The sequence below is a fragment of the Ranitomeya imitator genome, chromosome 6, assembly GCF_032444005.1.
Source record: "Ranitomeya imitator isolate aRanImi1 chromosome 6, aRanImi1.pri, whole genome shotgun sequence".
In the NCBI taxonomy this organism is placed as follows: domain Eukaryota; kingdom Metazoa; phylum Chordata; class Amphibia; order Anura; family Dendrobatidae; genus Ranitomeya; species Ranitomeya imitator.
Window position 1 is genome coordinate 182,049,410 of NC_091287.1, and position 24,526 is coordinate 182,073,935.

At 44.1% G+C, this 24,526-nt stretch overlaps 1 protein-coding gene across 4 annotated transcripts in view; it reads left to right on the forward strand.

Moving 5' to 3' along the window:
* TNS3 (tensin 3) overlaps window positions 1–24,526 on the forward strand; it is a 515,174-nt gene that overhangs the window by 462,637 nt on the left and 28,011 nt on the right. For all 4 annotated transcript variants that reach the window (XM_069730367.1, XM_069730368.1, XM_069730369.1 and 1 more), the window contains 4 exons: window positions 1,621–1,759; window positions 2,074–2,672; window positions 15,523–15,609; window positions 19,175–19,306. In XM_069730367.1, the coding sequence (XP_069586468.1) occupies window positions 1,621–1,759; window positions 2,074–2,672; window positions 15,523–15,609; window positions 19,175–19,306 (957 nt within the window). The remainder of the gene's footprint in view (window positions 1–1,620; window positions 1,760–2,073; window positions 2,673–15,522; window positions 15,610–19,174; window positions 19,307–24,526) is intronic.

Consider the following 24,526-nt stretch of genomic DNA (forward strand, 5'->3'; position numbering starts at 1 on the left):
TTTTTCTATGCATGAACGCAGCAGCTCCAATTCAATGTTTATGGGAGTAAGGGGGACGGCTGAGGAAGTCTAGTAGTAGATAATCGCATATTGCTTTAAGATCTTTCTTTATGATCACAAATAAATATGATGGTAGTGCCCCATTAAGTCAGGTAAGGAGTGTTAGGTTCCTAAGCAGCAGAGCGCCTGGAATCTGCGGAATGTGACTGTATAACGGAGAATGTTCTTGCTTTGAGTGGCCTCTAAGTATGTGCATGTACATCGGGTGATGGGGGAGAAAAGTGATTGGAATGATGCTAATTGCACATTCTTATTTGTATTTAGTGTGCCAAGATATCCAATTCTGGTCTATGCATATTTACAGTCCAGTGTTCCCATTAGCATGGTATAGCAGTGCCTGTCTCACAAATGCCTCCGCTTATGTGGCTCATGCATGTCAGATTGGTCTCAGTTGAATACTCATTTGACAGAAAGCGGTCTCATCCGACATCTCAAAACAAATGCGTACTCAAGTTGCTGCAGCGTACTTGTTTTCTGCATAGAAAGAGGGCAAAGCCGCTTCTGGGCATCTTTTGGTGTCCGCTTATCTCCAGAGAAAACAAAGGAACTGGACGCTGAAATTCAAAGAGCCCAATCATATTCTCCCTCGACATCATCTCTTGGGAAAGAGCCTTGTAGCCTCCATACACACATTAAATTGTCAGCTAGATTGTCGTATTTTATGCCAATGTTTATTGAGTGCCTTAAAGGCAAGATTATTGATGGCCTACAGTATGAGGCTATTAATGGCCATTATTATTACATAGGTGGAGGCTGACTATAGGAGGCCCCTTCTGGTCAGCTTTCTGAACAGGCGTCAGCGCTTGTGCAAGCAGTAGCCTCTTGTTTTACATTTTGCTGTCCATTTATTTCCAGCAGTGCAGAGTATTGCACTGTTGTCTCATTGAGATGAATGAAACTGTAAGAGGACCTTTCACCAAGTTAAAATTGTGCAGATTTTGGTCTTATTATATTCCTGCTCTTCCCTTGACTAACCCATTTTTGTTGTACATCCGCCATATGGTTGCAGAGATATGCGGCTTGATATTTAGTTCTAATTCCTATGCTCTGTGCAAGGGGCAAGTCTCACAGGATTCTCTGGAGTATGTCTGTAGGCTGCTCTGTGTAAAAAAAAACAAAAAAAAAAAGACAACCCTGTGATCAACACCCCTTGAAAAGACCATCAAAATCACCACCAAATAAAAAGGCCCATAATTCTGGAATCATATTGTGGATTTAGAAAAATAAGAAAGAAATACTCTGGAACACTATGGAAGTGAGGGTAAAAGCTGCCCACGTCGTTGGACTTGCTGACAGGACCTCTTTAAATATAGTACTGTGATAATTCTCCAAAAGTCAGCCGCCCCTATTCTACATTTTTGTGTGCTGGACTTTCAATTCATTTTCTGTATTGGCTAAGTTTTATTGATTTTTTTTTTTTGTGAAGACCACCCTTCCCGAAGACCATTTTTACTTCAATTTTAGGTGACTGCCTCAGAAAAAGTCCCAGTGTATTTTATGTAAATGTGTATATTTCTTGTACGTGGCTTCTGCATCTTAGGAGCTTTGTGCTTGCTTTAGGCATGAATTACAGTGAAGGCCTCAAGCAGAGAATCCTCCCTTCTGAGAATCCCATTGATGCAAACTCTGTGTTCTTCATGACTGAATTAGAAAGATCTTCAGTACAAAGGACCGCATCTCCTGCAGCCAGAGAAGAAAGGTGTGTTTTATTATACATCATGTGCTACAAATAATGTAAGCTATACAAAATGGAGGTCTGATTTTTTTTCTCTTTTGCTAATTATTTAGATTCGGTAGGGTCCATCTCAGCAATGTCTGTGGTGTGGAGCAATTCATGGACATGCTAATTGCAGAAACCACCCTACCACATAATTACACAATTCCTTAATTTCAGAAGCTTGACTTTTGGATAGCAGGGTTGTCCTATATATTGGCTACATGTATGGAAGTTGTACGTTAGCAACATTGTTTTATCATTTGTTTTAGAATATTCAGTCTTTTTTTTTCTTTTAGTGGCATTTCAGGAGTTGACAGTCTATGGATGGAAAATGCATCAAAGCCCGTACTCTCTTATCAGTCTTCATTGAAGAACAGAAATAGGTCACTAGTAAGTGACTTGCAATCATCAGAGTTCCTGAGCTCGGAAAGATCAATATTGACCCCGGACTCTTCCCCTGGGCATCAGTTTCTTACATTAAGTGCTTCAGGACACACTGATCCCCAAGAGCACCCTGCCACCAGAAGTGCCCAAGCTTTTTTGAACTTCGACAGTCATACTATTGTCAGCAATAATCCTCAATTGGATGAAAAACAGGTATCATTTCTCTCAAGTACAAACGGTTCTCCAAAAACCACAAGAACAGTGCTCTCATTGGACAGTCATAACTCCCAAAACCAAGGAAGTCCAGTCTTACAACATGTAGTAAAAAATCTCCATTCACAGCCACCTCTTCCTGAGAAAAAAAGAATTTCTGAAGGGGAGCGTTCGTTTGGCTCAGTCTCTCCTTCTTCCAGTGGATTTTCAAGTCCGCACAGTGGCAGTACAATCAGCATTCCATTTCCCAATGTGCTCCCTGATTTTTCTAAGGTTTTAAGTGATTCTCCTATCCAAGGTAAGATCTTTTTGGAGTAGTATTTTAAAAAAAAATGTCCTTACTCTTTTACCGAACTGCAACACATGATTACATAAACATATACACATTGTATGTTTCTTCAAGCAAATACTGTACTTAAAGGGAATCCAACACCAGGTTTATGTAATCTTGGTGTGACGGGGTTACTGCAATCGAGAGGAGCCAGAAGATTGCGGCGTCTGATTGCTCCTGCGCCGAAAAGAAGTACTTCACCTTCTTTTTAAATGGTGTTTATTTCTTTTGGCAGAACAGGGGTTAATCGGCCGTTTTGGGAGCTCTGGGAGTCTGAGCTCTCGGCTGAGCTCGGTTAGCCACTCCTATCCTATATATCATCTGGGTCCTGACTGAAACACATAGTCAGAGCTAGCTTATGATGCATTGCTGGGAGGAGTGGTGTTTTGGTGTTTATATGAGAAGGTGTATGGTGGGTTTATCCGTGACTGTTTGGGTTAGTAAGTGTGATAATTCCCTTTCCTTCTCCTTCCCATCCTCCACTCCCCTGTGCATTCCTCTGTTATATATGAGGAAATATTTGTATGCCTGGCATTTTCAGTTACCCTCGTTCATGTTGCCTTGTTTGTCAGGTTGGTGTACTGCGGTGCATTGTAACTCCCTTCTTCCCTGGGTGGGGGAAGGAAGCAGACGGAGGGCCGATCCAGGAGATAAGGCAAGGGTGGAGGCCCTGGCATCTTAACCTTCGGCAGTATCCTCGGGAATAGGGCAAGATAGGGGCGCCCCCTAGTGTTAGAGACAGGGAAGGAGCTCTTGGTCCCTGGTCACCTGACAGCGGACACTTAGTGATGTCACTTGCTGGGCTGCATGCTGTCATTTTGATACAATCACAGTTTTCTCTTCTGCAGATCTAGCAGTGCTCAGAATGCTGATCCCTGTATAACACAGCCTCCACCACTTATTGGAAACTTTCTGCGTACATTGACAGACAGCTGCTAATCAGTTTTGGGCCAGGGTTATAGCTGATGAGCATGAGTCCTCTAGTGATAATCTCCTGCTGATAAAACACTGATTTTATGGAAATGGCAACATATGGTCCACTTAGATCACTCAACAAAAACCTGCTGACAAGTTTCCTTTTAATATTGTTTTGCATTCTATCAAGTTTTAAGAAAGGAAGATGGACATATCGTATTCCCTTGGCCCTGCCACTCTGGTAGAACTCCAAACGCCATAAACTCCGGTAAATTATTATTATACCATAACAGAGAAAAACTGGTCAGACATGTAACCCCACGAATTTGTTTAAATCTACCCCAGAGCTTACGTATCAGAAATATAGTTGGATACATTTTCCCAAGCGCACCCAAGGATCCATCTTCTAAGCACTGTATCACTGGATATCTTTTCGTTACCTCCTCCATCAGATGCTGTACCGCACTGGAAGATGCCTTATGCGCCCAGCCCTTTAAATTTTGGCACTGGGCTGCAAGAAAATATATTTCAGGGTTGGGCAAAGCCAATCCTCCATCTTCCTTGGGTCGCTGAAGTGTCTCCAATCTGATAAGAGGATGCTCTTTCCCCCATACTAGACTCCTGAATAAGGAGTTAATCTGCTGAAATTTCCCACTTGCTATCCAAATAGGCGCATTGTGAAGAACATATAATATCTTACTGAAAAAGAGAGCCGTGCACACCACTATTTGAGATGCCAGGGTAGGTTCCCACACTGTTAGTAATAATAATAAGAAACTCGGCACTCAACTTGAATTAATCAATCTGGTAATTTAGTATGATTCACTGTAGTAGTCAAAAAACGTTTGTCTGGCATCAGACCTTCTTCAGTTACAAGTTGCAGTGTTTCTTTTGGTTCGATAGTGCCAATAGATGCAGTAGCAGATCACTGGATCCAGGGGACTGTGTATCCTGGAATAAGAGATAAGGTAATGGAGCCTGTTCGCTAGTATTTGAAGCATGTGACGTGTCGCGGTGGCTTGGAGAGGACTAGCGGCCGACACCGCGGCACGTCACATGCTTCAAATACTAGGGAACAGGCTCCATTACCTTATATCTTATTCCAGGATACACAGTCCCCTGGATCCAGTGATCTGCTACTGCATCTATTGGCACTATCGAACCAATAGAAACACTGCAACTTGTAACTGAAGAAGGTCTGATGCAAGACCGAAACTTTTTTTTGACTACTACAGTGAATCATATTAAAATACCAGATTTATGACTTTAAGTTGAGTGCCGGTTTCTTATTATCATATAATATCTTAGGCATCAGAACCATTTTAATGAGATTGACTCGGCCCACTACTGACAAATGTAATTTAATCCAAGCACCCACCTTCGCCTTAAGAGCCCCCAGAACAGGAGTCAGATTCTTATGCAGATAGTCTGTAAGCGGCGTAGAGATCCATATCCCCAAATATTTAAAATGATCTATTACCTTAAGTTGCCCTCCATCTATGGACTCACTCACCTCATCCCCTACATCGTCAACTTTAAATAAAATTGACTTACTCCAATTTATTGTCAACCCTGATAAAGAGCCAAATCTCTAAATAAGCCCAATGACATTTCCCAAGGAAGCAATTGGATCACCCAAAAACAGTAGTATATCGTCCACGTATAGCGCTATCTTTTCTTCTGTTGACCCATACTTGAAACCAGAGACCTCAGCAGACTGTCGAATTTTGGCAGCCAACAATTCCACAGCCAAAGCAAACAAAAGAGGGGAGAGTAGACACCCCTGTCTTGTCCCTCTATGTAGCTTTACAGTGTGAGATAGCTCTCCGGTCACCCTAATACTAGCCTCTGGTTGCGCATACAGCAGCTGAATCCAGGACACACACTGTTTGGGCTTTGGCTCACAGTTTAAGACCTGCCACAAATATCCCCATTCTACACTTTCAAATGCCTTGTGGGCATCTAAGGATGCGGTAGCCCTCTGACCATGGTTGTCGGCCCTCAGCTGCACATTCATAAAAAGCCTTCTCAGATTAACTGCTGTAGATCTGTCAGGCATAAAACCAGATTGATCTGAATGTACCAGCTTGGAGATAACACTCGATAGTCGGGTCGCCAACACCCTAGCCAGAAGCTTGACATCCATTGTGAGCAAAGAAATTGGACGGTATGACTCAGGTTACCGTAAATCTTTATCCTCCTTCGGAATTAACCACTATTGTGGCTTCTCTCATAAAATCTTGCAAAATCCCTCTACTCTTAGCTTCCTCCAAAACCATCCTTAATCTAGGCACTAACACTTCCCCCATACTTTTGTAAACTTCAGCAGGCAACACGTCCACTCCTGGCGCCTTTCCGTTTGCCATAGACTGTAATGCCCGACACAACTCCTCATCTGTGATAGGTGCCTCTAAACTTTCCCTATCATCATCATCCAACCTAGGCAACTCAAGTCCCTCTAAAATTGCCACTGTGTCTCCCACCGATGCATCCACACGGGAGGAGTATAGTTCTGCGTAAAATTCAGTGAAGACCTTGGCCCATCTACCACTGCTTTCTCTGCCTGCTTTGCCCGCCGTTTACATCTACTGATATCTCTAAACAGCAACCCTCTCAAATACGCTTTCATAGCTTCCCATATAGTGAGAATATCCAGACTCCCATCATTAAACACAAAAAATTCCTCCCCCTCCCGCTTTATGTTGTCCAGATCCATACTATGCAACCAATTAGGGTGAATCTTCCACTCTCTCCTGCTTATGGCTTGTGTCCCCATCGATCAAAACTCCACCTCAATTGGACTATGATCTGAGAGAGCCCTTGATAGACACAATGGTAGGAGACGTGTGGTATCTAACAGTCGATTGCCAAGAGCCATATCTATTCTAGATAGGGTATCATGAGCCGGTGAATAACAAGAATACCCCCTCTCCCCAACATGTCTTACTCCATAAATCAATCATACCAATTTCCCGAACATAGGTACCAAACGCAGTAATGTGACCTTCAGACCTATTCTGAATATTTTTATTTCTGTCCCAAAAATCATCACACATATTATTGAGGTCTCCAATAATTAAAAGCGGTATCGAGCCCTCACGTCCAACCAGCTCCAACACTTCTCTAATTTTCTTGCTGGAATAGAGAGGCGGAATGTACACCGCCGCTACACAACAGCACTCCATACATTTTACATTTCACCACCACATATTGACCGTCCGCGTCAACATACCCTTCCACTTCCTCATAACGCACACCCGCGGGAACCAGTACTGACACTCCCCTTGAATACGTAGAGAAAGTAGAATGATATGCTTTATGTATCCAGCGCCTACATAGCACATCAACCCTCTCACGCACCAGGTGTGTCTCCAGCAGACATATCATAGAGACCCTTTGATCTCGAGCATACTGTAAGCTCGCCGTCCGTCTGGTCTTATCCGCTAGGCCTCTCACATTTCAACTCAATATTTTGATATGGTCCCCCATCATGCCACTCATCATTCTTCAAAATATTTTCATTCCGGAGTACGAGCTGTCTAAGCCCCCCCTCCCAACCTTTCAACTTTCAGCTCCCAACCCTAACCCTCCCACAACTAAAGATTCTTCCTCTCATCAAGAGCGGTGCTCCTCTGCCCATTGCAAACACTCTTCCTTGGTTTACCCTCGCCTCCCGCCACCATAAAGAACCTGAACTCTTTACAATTATCAAAAACATTCCAGCGCATATAACAAAGGAAAGAAATTACAAAACATCATTGCAGTACACCGTTTAAGCCCTTCTCCTCCCCCTCCCTCCATATTAACTATTACTGCACCATCTGGCCAATCAATCAAAATGGCTAAGCTCAACACCTCAAAAGTTGAAAATAGCCCAATTATTAAGCAGGTACCATATATACTCGAGTATAAGCCGAGATTTTCAGCCCACTTTTTTGGGCTGAAAGTAACCATCTCTGCTTATACTCGAGTCATACGCAGGGGTCGTCAGGGGAGGGGGAGCGGAGCTGTGTAATAATACTCATCTGCTCCTGGTGCGGTCCCTGCACGTCTTTTCCCCTGCGCCGGCAGCTTGTTCCTGTAGTGAGCAACCACATGGTACCGCTCATTATTTCATTAATGAATATGGACCCGACTCCAATAGGGGTGGAGCCGCATATTCATTACTGTAATGAGCAGTACCATGTGACCGCTCACTACAGGAAGAAGCTGCCGGTGCCGGGGAACAGACGTGCAGGGACCGCGCCAGGAGCAGGTGAGTATAACACAGTGCGCTATATTCACCTGCTCCCCGGTCCACCGTCGGCGCCGCTGCGTCTTCCGCTCCCTCTGCAGAGACGCTCAGGTCAGAGGGCGCGATGATGTGATTAGTGTGTGCGCCGCCCTCTGCCTCAGCGTCAGTGCACATGACGGAGAAGACACAGCGGCTGTGGAGCGCGGAGCAGGTGAATATAGCAAGTGCCGGGGGCCTGAGAGGTGAGTATGTGATTTTTTTTTTTTTTTTTTTTAACCGCAGCAACAGCATATGGGGCAACTGTCTGTATGGAGCATCTTATGGGGCCATGTGCAGCGTTATATGGGGGCAAATATCTCTATGGAGCATCTTATGGGGCCATGTGCAGCATTATATGGGGCAAATATCTGTATGGAGCATCTTACGGGGCCCATGAATGACAAAAAAAAAAGTATGACGGCACCAGGATGAGTGGTTATTGATGGTAGTTGATATAGGCAAACGAGCTGCAAAAAATCAATGTTTCATGCGGCACGCAGACAAACCGTGGATTAGAATCTCATAGTGGTGCACAACCAAGCAGCAAGTCATATAAGGGCGTCCAGAGAGAAAAAAGAAAAAAGTTGGCACCCACCCAGCGATGAAAGTAGAAAAGTCCTTTATTTATCCATACAATGGGATGCGGACATGCCTGTAGGGCTGCAGTACAAACGGTCACCTGGACCCGTTGAAGCGCAGTCCGCGCGAAACGGCCGTCGTCCGGTTCCCTCCTCACACCCTCTCGTTTGTACTGCAGCCCTACAGGCATGTTCGCATCCCATTGTATGGATAAATAAAGGACTTTTCTACTTTCATCGCTGGGTGAGTGCCAACTTTTTTCTTTTTTCTCTCTGGACGCCCATCTTATGGGGCCATGTGCAGCATTATATGGGGCAATTATCTGTATGGAGCATCTTATGGGGCCATGTGCAGCATTATATGGGGGCAAATATCTCTGGAGCATCTTATGGGGCCATGTGCAGCATTATATGGGGCAAATATCTGTATGGAGCATCTTATGGGTCCATGTGCAGCATTATATGGGGTAAATATCTGTATGGAGCATCTTATGGGTCTATGTGCAGCATTATATGGGGCAAATATCTGTATGGGGCTATGTGCAGCATTATATGGGGCAAATATCTCTTTGGGGCATCTTATGGGGCCATAATCCACATTTGTGGAACATTATACGGGGCAAATGTGTCTATGGAGCATCTTATGGGGTCATAATCAACATTTGTGCAGCATTATATGGGGCATATTTTAATATGGACCATCTTATGGAGCCCATCATAAACTGTACGGAGCATTATATGGGGCGTATTTTGTATGGCTTGATAAGAAAGAGAGGGGGCACCACAGATTCCAAGGGATCCAACCAGGTCTATATAATATGAACCATTTCAAAAAAGAAGAGAAAGAAATAGACCAAAAATCGGGGATCACCGGAGGCACGGATCAAGTAAAAAAAGGCAAATTTTATTCAAAAGTGTATAAACGGACACAGAAAACCACATAGAGCACACATTAAAAACATTTAAAACATTGGTCATCCATGTGACCTATACATGGTACACTTAGGCCGAAAATAGAGCCATCCCCCTGTATGAACCAACTCCCCAGTATCAATAGATGACAAATATAAAGAAAATCCTAACTATTACCGAGTGTGATGTCTATGTGAACAGCACCTTATTTTATCATACAAAAAATATATTGAAAAAGAGAGCTAAATGGCAAGTACACAAATAGTCATATAGCTACCACATTCAGCATATGTCACAATGACTTGTAAGGAGATCCACAATGCCTAGATGCACCATGTTATAGTGAAGGCAGTATCCATGGTGCAAACACATAAAAAAAAAAAAAAAAAAGAGTCATCTAGACATGAACCCCAATTGCCATAGAAATGAATAAAGATACATATGGAGGTGCAGATAACCAGCCCAGCTGAGGGCACAATCAGGTTCAAAGACTAATAAATCTATTAGCAGAGTAAGTACGAGACTCAATGTGCCAAAGCTGCAGAGACTCCCATGCTGAAGAGGCATGCACACAGTTACCAAAGCCTCTGGGGCTAGATGACCAATGCTCAATCACGGCATGTAAAATAGAGCCAAGGGCTGCTGGACACACTCAGGACCACCTGGGGAGTGGAGACAGGGGGTACGCTGACCCGACGCGTGTCGCCACACTCAGTGGCTTCGTCTGAGTGTGGCGACACGCGTCGGGTCAGCGTACCCCCTGTCCAGCAGCCCTTGGCTCTATTTTACATGCCGTGATTGAGCTTTGGTCATCTAGCCCCAGAGGCTTTGGTAACTGTGTGCATGCCTCTTCAGCATGGGAGTCTCTGCAGCTTTGGCACATTGAGTCTCGTACTTACTCTGCTAATAGATTTATTAGTCTTTGAACCTGATTGTGCCCTCAGCTGGGCTGGTTATCTGCACCTCCATATGTATCTTTATTCATTTCTATGGCAATTGGGGTTCATGTCTAGATGACTCTTTTTTTTTTTTTTTTTTTTTTATGTGTTTGCACCATGGATACTGCCTTCACTATAACATGGTGCATCTAGGCATTGTGGATCTCCTTACAAGTCATTGTGACATATGCTGAATGTGGTAGCTATATGACTATTTGTGTACTTGCCATTTAGCTCTCTTTTTCAATATATTTTTTGTATGATAAAATAAGGTGCTGTTCACATAGACATCACACTCGGTAATAGTTAGGATTTTCTTTATATTTGTCATCTATTGATACTGGGGAGTTGGTTCATACAGGGGGATGGCTCTATTTTGGGCCTAAGTGTACCATGTATAGGTCACATGGATGACCAATGTTTTAAATGTTTTTAATGTGTGCTCTATGTGGTTTTCTGTGTCCGTTTATACACTTTTGAATAAAATTTGCCTTTTTTTACTTGATCCGTGCCTCCGGTGATCCCCGATTTTTGGTCTATTTCTTTCTCTTCTTTTTTGAAATGGCGTATTTTGTATGGATCATCTTATGGGGCCATCATCCACCCTAGGCCTATACTCGAATCATTAAGTTTTCCTATTTTTTTGTGGCAAAATTAGGGGGGTTGGCTTATACTTGGGTCGGCTTATACTCAAGTATATACGGTATATTATATAAACAGTTCTCCTCCTCCAGAAACAAAGAAATAACACGTATCTGGGTCTCCATGGATTTTCAGTCTCTCTTAGCTTTTAATTTCTTAGCATTAATGTCAATGCACTGGGTAGTGTCCTCTGGTGTCAGAAAAAAATGAATTTTGTCAAAGGCCACCACTCTTAGCTCCCCGGGAAACAACATAGAATATTGCGCCCCAGCTCCCTCAGTCGTCTCTTGACACCAGTAAACTTCATTCTGTTTTAGGACCGCAGCAGAATAATCCGGGTAAATGGCAATCCTCTGTCCTCCAACCGTGAGATCCTCCATTTCTCTGGCCTTTCTGAGAACAATGTCCCTGTCTCTATAGTTCAGTATTTTGGCCAGCATGGTACGGGGATTAGCCCCAGGGGCAGGGGGCTGCGGCGGGACCCTATGAGCTCTCTCAACAGCAAAAACTTTTGCCAACACCTCGACCCCAATTTTCTCTCTCCGCTAACTTTCAATAAGCTCAGTAGGGTTTCTCCCCTCTGTTTTTCAGGCAGACCCACTATACGGAGGTTGTTTCTTCTGGATCTATTTTCTAGGTCCTCATTTTTTGCAGCCAGTTCTGATATCAATTGAGCAAGCTTTTTCTCCACCTTTTGCAGCTTTTACTACATGATCTTCCACAGTGCTCACCCTCTGTTCCACTACACCCATGCGTCTGTCCATCTTTTGTAGGGCAGTGTTTATCTGTGTAGTTCCCCCCTTAACCTCCTGTATCTGGAGGGTTAAGGCATTTAAAGGGAACCTGTCAACCCCCCCCCCCCAGGCGTTTGTAACTAAAAGAGCCACCTTGTGCAGCACTAATGCTGCATTTTGACAAGGTGGCTCTTTTAGTTATGCTCCCTGCACATGCTGAAATAAACCTTTATAAAAAGTGCCCCCTCATACCGTGAAACCGTCCCGGAGGAGGGACTTTCCTTCCTAATCAGACACAACACACTACGGGCCCGTGCGCGCCGGGTGCCGCCTCCTCTTGCAGCATTATCGTCCCCGGCGCCTGTGCATTAAGTTTTTTTCGGGCATGCGCAACTGCGCTGCCCTTCGTACTTACAACGCAGGCGCCGGGGACAATAAGGCAGCAAGAGGAGGCGGCGCCCGACACGCACAGGCCCGTAGTGCCGGCTGTGCTGCATCTGATTAGGAAGGAAAGTCGCTCCTCTGGGACGGTTTCACGGTATGAGGGGGCACTTTTTATAAACGTTTATTTCAGCATGTGCAGGGAGCATAACTAAAAGAGCCACCTTGTCAGAATGCAGCATTTGTGCTGCACAAGGTGGATCTTTTAGTTACAAACGCCTGAGGGGGGGTAACAGGTTCCCTTTAAAGATTGTTTATATGAGGAGACTAATGCAAAAACATCCCTCAGGGTCGGCTCTCCTTCCGACATCCCTGCTACCACCGCCATATTGCTTTCCCCTGCCCCTTCTGTATCTCATTCTACTCTGCAGAGATCGCTTCCTCCTCCTCCTTATCAGATCCATCTCCGGTAAGTGTCTTTGCCTCTTCCGCTTCTTCCACCCGGGCAAACTGTTTAAGCTTTGCAGCAACCTCCATGCACCACTGACATGCGGCGTTAGCTTTATCGGCGTCTTCTCTAGCTGCGGCGCCATCTTGGATAGCTCCTGCATCCCCAGCACCCGCGTCTCTCTGTCTCCGTCGGGTCATCTCCTCCTTTCCCCAGCCTCCAAATCAGCACTGCTCCGCTCCCAGGACCCTCGGCCAGCAGGTATGGCACAATTTAGACCCCACAGCGGTGTCTGCACAGGAGTTTATCGGTAATAGCAGTGGCAGCGCTCTTCTATGTGTCCGCTCACATGGCCACCTAGGACACGCACTTAAAGGGACTCTGTCACCTGAATTTGGCGGGACTGGTTTTGGGTCATATGGGCGGAGTTTTCGGGTGTTTGATTCACCCTTTCCTTACCCGCTGGCTGCATGCTGGCTGCAATATTGGATTGAAGTTCATTCTCTGTCCTCCATAGTACACGCCTGCACAAGACAATCTTGCCTTGCGCAGGCGTGTACTATGGAGGACAGAGAATGAACTTAAATCCAATATTGCAGCCAGCATGCAGCCAGCGGGTAAGGAGAGGGTGAATCAAACACCCGAAAACTCCGCCCATATGACCCAAAACCAGTCCCGCCAAATTCAGGTGACAGAGTCCCTTTAAGCACAATTTTTACTAAAACTGCATAATAAATATAATCACTGGTGTTATAACGAGGGTAGGCTCTTTACACCTTCCCAGTTCCCAACACCTAAGGATGAGCGGATGAGGGTTGCTAAAATTGACTTTTTTTAAAGGCGTAAATCAATACATAAAGATCAAACTGAGGCCACGTTTAAATGTGCAGTATTTGGTCAGTGTTTCACATCAGTATTTGTAAGCCAAAACCAGGAATGAATGAAAAATGCAGAAGTGGTTCATGTGTTTTCTTCTCACTCTTTCACTCCTGTTTTGCCTTACAAATACTGATGTAAAATACTGACCATATGAACGTGGTCTCTACCTGAGAATCTACTCAAAATTTGTTTCTAAATTAATCACCATTTGCGCTTGGTGGGAAAGCAAAATTAAGGGGAGAAGTCTGGATACATGATTGTAAATTCCAGGTTGATTAAAAATGGGGAAGATTTGTTTAAAAGTGTCTGAAAGAAAAATTGTCTTTTTTTCCCCGTAGTAGCCAATCATGGAGTTGTTTCATTTTACCAGAGCAGCTTAAAGGGAACCTGCCACCCCTCCCTCCCCCCCAGGTGTTTGTGACTAAAAGAGCCATCTTGTGCAGCACTAATGCTGCATTCTGACAAGGTGGCTCTTTTAATTTTTGTACCTGCCACTGCTGAATGAATCGTTTATCAAATTTGTCCCTCATACCTTGAAATCGCCCGGGGGGCAGGTTTTTCCCCCCTAACAGACGTACCACATCCGTCACTCAGGGCCTCTGCGCGCCGGGCGCTGCCTCCTCTTCCTTCATTAGCATCTTCAAATTTGGGTGTAGAATAAGACACAAGATTGCAAGTAAAAGTATGTGCACACATTTAGTATTTTTAAGCACATTTTCCTCCTGTAACAACCACAGTGTTGCCAGGAAGAGCACTGCATCAAATATGCATGTTTTTGCATGCATTTTGTATGTTTTTTTTTTTTTTCTTTTATTCTATATTTTTTCCCTCTACCACCCTCTCATACATTTGAGTTCGTTAATGCTGCAAAAACAATTAAAGAATTGACTTGTCGCAGATTTGGAAAAAATGCTTTGATGGTTCAAAACTGGAAGAAAAAACTGAATGGCGGCATGTAGATGAGATTCCAGAAATCTCATTCACTTTGCCATTACTGTAAAATGCAGGGGTTTTTTCTACTGTAAAAAAAAGTGTGGGGAAAAAATTGCAAAAACGCAGCAAGAGTCACCTGTTACGTATTTGCAGTTTTTTTCCTGAGTAAGCCCTAACAATCGTCATACTATGAGCTTTGTTCTTTTATTCTCCACATCCTTAGCCTGAGTTCTGATTACCATACATCTCCTATATAGTAACATAAAAATGGAAATGATGGCACCAGATGGATCTTATTGTCCCGCAATACAGATATGTACCTAGCAAGTCCAAGTATAAATAATTACATTTTGTTTTTTAATTACATGAACTCTTTGTTAGGCTATTTGTTTTTTTTTTTGCAAAAATATTTTTGTTTGGACAAGATCTTCATTTATCCAAAATTGAGTTCTCCCAATTCCCTTCTCACGGTCGGTGTTCTCCCTGCTGCCTGCAGCCGTGACTGCTGTGTGTACTGTCTGCATGCTCCTGTGTCCCCGCTATGGCTATGTAAAATAAGGGAGATTTGGAGGTCTGTTACAGGAAACTAGAGCTCCAAAATATATGGAAACCATGATATAGGATAAATCCCTATCTTTCCATTTGTCATCCCTAAAATACACGATCATCAATGGAAAAAGGTTCAGATGCTTCGTGTCTTGCATACTGTCATGCAGAAAGTACTGTCTACATAAACCATACCGAATGAACATGGCACACACATTATCATACAGTTGCATTTTCATGTTAGAAATCCAATGCTGACCCCATATGTCTTCTGTCGACTTGTAGTGTGAGCTGCCGCGGATCTGCTCGAGAATTAACCTCGTCAATAATACTTGGCTTTTCTATGTGAAATCTGCAGTTTTCTGTCACATAAATGAGATTTGTGCGATCGTCGTATTTGTTATCTATTCTGGTACCAATCCATGTGAACATAGCCAAAGAATATGAACAATCCTAGTTTCTAACTTTACTATTTGTTAAAAGTCATTAGAAAATTTATTGTTGAATTACTGATAAAACTCAAGTGGAGACGCAGCCTAACAGTCTGGGAAACCCTTTTTCTGTTCCTGAGATTGATGTGCCTTCCCATTGCATCATCTATGAAGCATTATAATATTATGTCAATTTTTGTCCTGCAGATCATTCGGCAGACAAACACATGACTGTAAAGTTTGTGCAGGACACGTCCAAGTTCTGGTACAAACCTGATATTTCAAGAGAACAAGGTATGTTTATTTCGCTGTTTAGGTTTCCATCAGCTATGGTTGTGGCCAGGAGTCTCCAGACATTTAGGAATTGCACATATAAAAACTGTTCAGCCACGCTCTAATTGTACATCTAGTAAAGCTGGTGAAGATGATCAGTCAGACATTGTATCCTTTGTGTATATTAACAATTCAAAAATCAACATGTCAGGCTTGAAGGAATCATCAGGAACTAAGGGTACCGTCACACAGTGCAATTTTCATCGCTACAACGGTACGATCCGTGACGTTCCAGCATCGTAACAATATCGCTCCAGCGTCGTAGACTGCTGTCACACTTTGCAATCTACGACGCTGGAGCGATAATTTCATGACGTATGTGCGATGTAGAAGCCGTTGGTTACTATGCGCACATCGTATACGATATATGTTACACCATGCGATCATGCCGCCACAGCGGGACACTAGACGACGAAAGAAAGTTTCAAACGATCTGCTACGACGTACGATTCTCAGCGGGGTCCCTGATCGCAGGAGCGTGTCAGACACTGCGATATCGTAACTATATCGCTCGAACGTCATGAATCGTGCCGTCGTAGCGATGAAAATTGCACTGTGTGACGGTACCCTTAGGCAAAGGCTAAAATGGAAAACAATGATTTTTACATATGTCAGTAATTAACTTTAGATAAAAAAATCTCTGTTGGGTTATGTTCATACAGCGCCTTTCAGACACTGAAGCAGCCGCTAAGTTTTCCAAGGCAAAGCTGCTTCAGGAAAAATACCGGCAGTTGTTTTCCTGAAGTGTCTTCACCGCTGGTTTTGCCTCCATTCTTTCTGTGCCAGTGTCTCTTCCTGTATGTTGTGACGTATAGAGAGCACGTGGCTTGCAAGTGCATGTGTCAGCAAGATCAACCCCCAAATATACGCATATAATGGAAATGTACATTGACACTTTTATATTTTCTATGTGTTGCTTCATTCCCGAGAAATCAACCCTTTATTTGCATATGAATTAAAATGCCAATGACTTAAGGGGCCACTTAACTATCCTCTGCCACAGCCTCTTTGGTTGGATTGATAGCTCACTGTTTGATTTCCTTGCTGAGGTCACACAGACATTCAAGCTAAAGAGGTGGTGATGCAGAAACAGAAGGTATAAGGCTAGGTTCAGATTGCGTTAGTGCAATCCGTTTAGCGCCTAGCGCTAGCGGATTGCGCTAACGCAATGTGTTTTAAAGCGGTCGCGTTAAACACCCCCGCTCTCGCAGATCTCCGATCTGCGAGAGCGGGGAACGGACCGCGGGCGCGCCTCGGACGCTGCAAGCAGCGTCCGCGGCGCGCCAGAAAACACCGGCACGTCGCTAGTGCGTGCCGAAAATGGCACGCGCTAGTGATGCGCGTCCCCATTGCTGTTAATGGGCGCGCTAACGGACGCGTTGCACGGCGTTAATTTCGCCGTACAACGCTGTCCGTTAGCGCGGTCCCATTAACGCAATGGGAACCTAGCCTTAAGGTGTCGATAGATTTACATTTTAGACCTCCATACGGTTGGAAGGGGAATTTGATATTACAAACAGATATATGTGACAGTCTGCACTCATTAATTTCCATGTCTACTGATGTGCAGTTTTCCTCTCCTAGTAATATATGCTAGATGGGAGGTCTTTGTGTACCCAGGATACTGCTGTCTTCATTGGCTTAATGTGCTTTTTGGTTTGTTGTTTTCTCTGACGTTCCAAACAGTATAGATGCTCTGTCCCCTGTACACTGGTGATATTTGTAAAACCCCCCTCGCTGCTGCTATCCCTAAGGCCACGGTCACACATTCAGTATTTGGTCAGTATTTTACATCAATATTTGTAAGCCAAAACCAGGAGTGAGTGATAATACAAAAGTGGTGATGTGTTTCTATTATACTTTTCCTGTGATTGTTCCTCTACTGGTGTTAGATTACAAATACTGATGTAAAATACTGACCAAATACTGAACATGTGAACGTGGCCAAACACTGAGAGAAGGGAGGAGCGCAGAGAGAGCCTCAAAACGGAGCAAAGGCTCTGAACATCTTGTAACGCTTTTGCAAAGGACTTCCAAATGCAGTGCAGCAGCAGTTAGGACTATTTACAATTTGTTTTACTTTGCATTTAGGAAGCAAAAATGAATAATAAAAACCAATCTGTGCAAAGGTGTGAAAAGATCAAGCAGTTGCCCAAAGTTTCAAATGATCTTACTGATTAGACAGTTATTCATAGTATAGTATCACACATTGTCAGATATATGATCATTTGTCTCTAATTTTTGAATGATGATTTATTAAATTATAAAAAACGTTATCTTCTGAAAAGTGCAGTAATTTGGAGAAATAACTATGGCTGCAGTACATGGACAATTCTATATACACCTATTCAGGGTCTGAAGATATTTCAGATCTGTCTTCATGGGAAGTAATGACGTTATTGTATATACGCTTCCTGTGGTTTTGCACAAATATCTATATGATGTTCAATATAAAATAGCCAGTTCAGCCAAATTCTTTTAACATTGAAAATTATAGGAGTACCAGAAACAATCTGCTTGCAAACAAAAAATCATTTAATGTATGTTTAAAAGCAAGTGTACTTCAGGAATGGGCAAAAATGAAATCCTGGTGGGGAAAAAAAGGAAGGTCCTGCTTTTCCCTCGTCCATGTACAATGCCATCTGTAGTCTATGCACTGTGCGTGGCATGGCACAATCTATATGTGGCATGGCACAATCTATATGTGGCATGGCACAGATAACAGTCAGGTCATTCCATACAATTCCTTTAATACAATTACAAAATCCATCATTTTTGTGGCCATGCTACTGTGGCTGGTACGGTAATTATTCTACATTAGTCTGGTAGATAACGTAACCGTGCATACGTGGAGCCATTTCTAGAAGCTTGGCCGTGTGAGATGAATAAGTGCTTTCTGAGATTCAGGAACTTGCTGTTTTGCTTGGCTCTGCTACAATCAATCTGAAACGTCTTTCCTCAGAGCTGCTTACTTTGCGTGCAAGTAATATTTATTATTTTTTCTACTTTTCATTGTTGATTGGCCTGATAGAGAGCGGCTGTACATTGAGCTGCGGCGCACGTTCTTCTGTACAGTGTGCAGCGATGGTCATGGAAACATTAGCACACTTGTCCACACTGGCACGGCATTTTTGTAGAGCATACCATTCTCTCTTCAATGAGTTTGTTTGTAGAAATCTCAGCATGTTTGCACACGTCCGGTCAGATACACGCAATCTTTGTGCCAGGAACATCTCAAAGGAGACGTTGGTGTTTTTCTTTCTGTATTTTCTCCTCTTTATACCATCACTGATTTATTGTAGCAGAAATATTTTAGATTTTGAGATGTTCTCCTAATTCCATTTTAAAGCCATAGTTTGCTCTAAATTCGCCACTCAAAAGAAGTAAATGTATTTATTTATTTTCATATGTATACACTGATGCTTACTATATAAAATTTTGCTGACAAAAAGTCACATCAATATTAATTCCTTGCAAAGAGCCCTCTGAATGTAGCTTTTCTTTTAATCTTCTCCATTGTTTGCAGCTATTACTGTTCTAAAGGACAAGGAACCTGGTTCATTTATTGTTAGGGATAGTCATTCCTTCAGAGGAGCGTATGGCTTGGCTATGAAAGTTGCTACACCACCTCCATCAGTTATGCAGCTGAACAAGAAAGGTATGGGAACGTCAGGTGAATGTAATTTCTTCTGAACACTCTTATCTTTGAAGATGATAGGATCTCTTTGATAACACTTCTTACAAGAGCTAGATCTGCAGTAAAAAGAAAATAAGCCTTAGTTGATGTATAGTTCATCTTAGTTGATATTCAGACATTTTGCACATTATGTTCCTCTTGACCAAGAAATGGACAACATCTGCTTAATCACTTAAAGGGAACCTGTCACATGAAAAAAATGGTATTAACCTGCAGATATGGGATTCATCTTCAGGTTAATAGCATTCTGAACCTGGCCAGCACCTGCACTTATAGCCCCACTGCCAGGAGGAAATTAACTTTATTCCTTCCGGCAGCATTCAGGTTTCCGCAACAGGGGCGGCGCTTGCACGTTTTTAGTCACCGCTCTGTGTGTAAACAGCGGAAGCAGTAACCTCGATCTCGGCACTGACTGACATCCAGGAGCTCAGTTACAGCCGCCACTCTCTATACACAGAGCGTATATACACACCCCTCTATACACTCCCCTGTGACTGAAACCCGAATGCTGCCATCAGGAATAAAGTTAATTTCCTCCTGGCAATGGAGGCTCTAAGTACATTTCCCGAGGTTCTTGACAAATTCAGATACATTTTTGAGTCCCTGAGACCGATGATTGGCTGTATAGGTCACATGTGTAGATGGACATGTAAATGCAGCAGTGCATAAAGTGGCAGGGAATGTATGACATGAGTTCCTTTTTTTGTTTGATTTTTCTTTATTTTATGGCATTTCCTCTCTTTAGCAAATTTTTACCTGACCTCCGAATGTTTCTGTTTAGAGGTTGTCCCCTGAAGATAACTCCTATTCATATGCCCTATTAAGTTATATGGACATCATGGATGATGACTCCCTGCACTGGACTCTGAGAGTGGCGCACATTATAGCTTACATTAACCCTCTTTATTACCTGGATGGCTATTCATTTTTTTCTGGTTGCATTTTGCACTGGGTTGTCCAGCATTAGAAAACATCACTGCTTTCTTCCAACTGTGACGCTGTATGAATCTGGCTGCACTCGGATGTCACCCGAGTGCAGTCCTATTAGAGCATGTAGATTCAAACAGTGAAAAACGGAGAGTGGACCCACTGGACCGTGATGACGAACCCCTCTCGGACGAGCTGACCAGGTGGACCTCCCCCTATACAGGGAGAGTTAGGGGCAGGCCCGTGAGGGACTATCGCCACGTAAGCTGGAGGGTCGACTGAGATCAGATGGGAACACAGCAGGCACAAAGGGAAAGAGGGAACAGAAAGGAACTACTGAGACAAGGGAGAAGATGGGAACGCTACGGAGGCTGGCAGGACAATATGGAGACACCGAGGCTGACGGGAGCAAGGAAAAGATATAGGAGCCGGGCAGGTACCGCAGAGGAAAAGGAACTGAAGGAACAAGGCAGGAACACAGGAAACAGGCAGGCACTGCAGAGGGCGGAGGAGACCCAAAGTCAGAGAGCTAGGAACGCACAGAGACCAGAGGTGGCCAGAAGCACTTGTAAACACAAATGAACATCAGGCACAGAGAAGCAGCAGGAAGCAGTTTACATAGCAGCATGGGAGCTACTTCCGGGTTACAGTCCTCCAGGATGACGGAGAGGACAGGAAAGAGCGCCAACAGAGGAATCAGATGTGCGCACGCGCAGAGCTGAATGCGACGCGCGCGCACCCGGCGAGCTGCAGTGGGGAGAGGCGGAGGCAGCAACGGCATGACAGTACCCCCATCTTTACGCCCCTCCTTTTTAAGACTAGAAAGATACCTGGACAAAATACGAGGAGCCCGAATGTTCTCTCGAGACTCCCAGGACCTCTCCTCAGGACCAAAACCCTTCCAGTCAACCAAAAACAAAGTTCTCCCTCTAAGTTTTTTCATGGCTAAAATGTCCCTAACTTCAAAGACATCATCCTCGGAAACAGGCGAAGGAGAACAAAGGTTAGAAGAATGAAACTGATTAAAAACTACAGGTTTAGGCTATGTTCACACTTTGCAGATTCCACTTCGGATTTTTCCGCAGCAGAATTCCAAAATCCGCAGTGAAAACCCGTCGCGGTTTTTACTGCGGATTTATCGCGGTTTTTACTGCGTTTTCTTCTGCGGATTTTCATCTGCAGTTTTCTATTGGAGCAGGTGAAAATCCGCAGAAAAGAAGTGACATGCTGCGGAATGTAATCCGCAGCGTTTCCGTGCGTTTTTTTCCGCAGCATGTGCACTGCGTTTTTTGTTTCCCATAGGTTTACATTGTACTGTAAACTCATGGGAAACTGCTGCAGATCCGCAGCGGTCAAATCCGCTGCGGATCCGCAGCTAAATCCGCAAAGTGTGAATATAGCCTTAAGGAGAGACACATGAAAAGAATTAGAAATACGCAGCGAGGCAGGCAACTTAAGTTTGTAAGAAACGTCATTAATACGAGACAAAACTTCGAATAGACCGATATAGCGAGGACCCAGCTTATGTGAAGGGATTTTGAGACGGATAAATTTAGAAGAAACCCAAACCTTGTCCCCAGGATGGAATATAGGAGAATCAAGACGTCTTTTGTCCGCATGTCTCTTCATCCTAACTTGAGCCAACTCAAGGGCAGACTTGGTCTCCTGCCAGACCCTGGAGAACTCTCTAGACAGAAGATCAGCCGCTAGTACAGTAGAGACAGGAGGAACCGGAAGAGGAAGACCAGGATGTTGACCGTAGACGATAAAAAATGGAGATTTGTTAGTGGCTTCGCTGGGATGGTTATTGTAAGAAAACTCAGCCCATGGCAGTAAGTCAGACCAATCATTCTGATAAGAATTGGAAAAATGACGGAGATGAGTTACCAAGGTCTGATTAGTACGTTCCACCTGGCCATTGGACTGTGGATGGTAGGCCGAAGAAAAATCAAGCGAAATGTTCATAGATTTGCAGAGGGATCTCCAGAAGCGGGCGGTGAATTGAACACCTCGGTCAGAAACAATATGTAAAGGAAGACCATGAAGACGAAAAATATGGTGAACAAAAATCTTTGCCAATTCGGGAGCAGAAGGTAAACCTGGGAGAGCGATGAAATGAGCCATCTTGGAGAAACGGTCCATGACCACGAAGATGACGGTGGAACCAGAAGAGTGAGGCAGATCAGTGATGAAATCCATAGATAAATGTTGCCACGGAGTGGAAGGTACTGGCAAAGGATGTAGAAGCCCAGAAGGTAGTTGCCTGGGAATCTTATTCTTGGCACAGGAAGGACAAGAGGCGACAAAACTTTGGACATCCTTAGACAACGTTGGCCACCAGTAAAAACGAGAGATCAAACGAAAGGTTTTTTTGAAACCAACATGTCCAGCCAGTTTGGAGGCGTGACCCCAAAGTAAGACACGTCTCCTGTTCCCTTCAGCGACAAAGGTCTTACCCGGAGGCAACGAAGTGAGAGAGACTGGAGCAACTGTGATGACTCTGGCAGAATCAATGATGTGTGCAGGCTCGTCCTCCAAATCCACCACCTGGAATGACCTAGACAGAGCGTCGGCTTTGGAGTTTTTATTTCCTGGCAAGAAACGAAGTTCGAAGTCAAACCTGGCGAAAAACAAGGCCCACCTGGCCTGCCGAGGATTAAGTCTTTGCGCAGAACGAATATACGCCAGATTCTTGTGATCGCTGTAGATTATAAAACGATGTGAAGCCCCTTCTAAGAGGTACCGCCACTCCTCTAATGCCAACTTGATTGCCAAAAGTTCTTTATCACCGATGGAATAATTTTTTTCTGAGGAGGAGAAGATCTTAGAGAAAAAACCACAGGGCACAAGACGACCAGAAGAGGATTTCTGCGAGAGCACAGCTCCAGCTCCAATTGCAGAAGCATCTACTTCAAGGATGAAGGGTTTATTGGCCACTGGACGATGAAGAATAGGAGCTGAGGCAAAGGCTTGCTTGATGGACCGGAAAGCCTCTTCGGCCTCAGACGACCACAGATGAGGATTGGCACCCTTCCGAATCATGGAGGAGATTGGAGCTGAAAGAGAGGAAAAGTGAGGTATAAACTGCCGATAGTAGTTAGCAAATCCAAGAAATCGCTGAATTGCTTTCACTCCAAGAGGACGCGGCCAGTTGAGCACGGCAGAAACTTTTCCCGGATCCATACACAAACCAGCGTCGGAAATGATGAAACCCAAGAAGGGTAGAGATGACTGTTCGAAGACACATTTTTCCAGTTTTGCGTACAGCCGATTCTCTCTCAAACGCTGAAGTACTTGCCGTACATCTCTTCTGTGAGTAGACAGATCTGGAGAGAAACACAAGGATATCGTCCAAGTACACCACAACACAGGTGTAATGTAGATCCCGAAAAACATCATTTACGAACTCCTGGAAGACTGCGGGTGCATTGCATAAACCGAATGGCATAACCAAATATTCATAATGACCATCTCTGGTATTAAACGCAGTCTTCCACTCGTCACCAGAACGGATACGGATCAAATTATAAGCTCCTCTGAGATCCAATTTGGTAAAGATTCGTGCTCCATGTAGACGATCAAAGAGTTCTGGTATGAGAGGAAGTGGGTACTTGTTTTTGATCGTGATGGTGTTGAGACCCCGGTAGTCTATACATGGGCGAAGAGAACCGTCCTTCTTTTTAACGAAGAAAAACCCAGCTCCTGCAGGTGAGGAAGACTTTCGAATGAAGCCTCTGGCCAGATTCTCTTGAATATATTCGGACATGGCTTGAGTCTCGGTAGGAGACAATGGGTAAATACGACCCCTAGGTGGAGTAGAACCAGGAACAAGGTCTATCGGGCAGTCATAAGAGCGGTGCGGCGGCAAAATCTCCGCTTCCTTCTTGTTAAAGACGTCCGAGAAAGCGCAATAGGCTGGAGGAATTCCCACGGATTCCGAAGCAGACCGAGAGGAGGACGCAGGCTTGACGGTAAGCAGGCACCTGTTCAGACAAGACTGTCCCCACCGGAGAACATCTCCAGTACGCCAGTCCAGCGTGGGTTCGTGATCTCTCAACCAAGGAAGACCCAAAAGGAAAGAATGAGACAAAGAAGGTAAAACATAAAAGGCCAGTTTCTCACGATGAAGAGCTCCAATCTGAAGTTCGACTTCCTCCGTAACCAAGTTGACGGTCTCCCGCAAAGGCTGACCATTGACGGAAGCTATTTGTCTAGGAGTCTCCAAGGGTCTAACAGGTATCCCAAGCCTGTTAA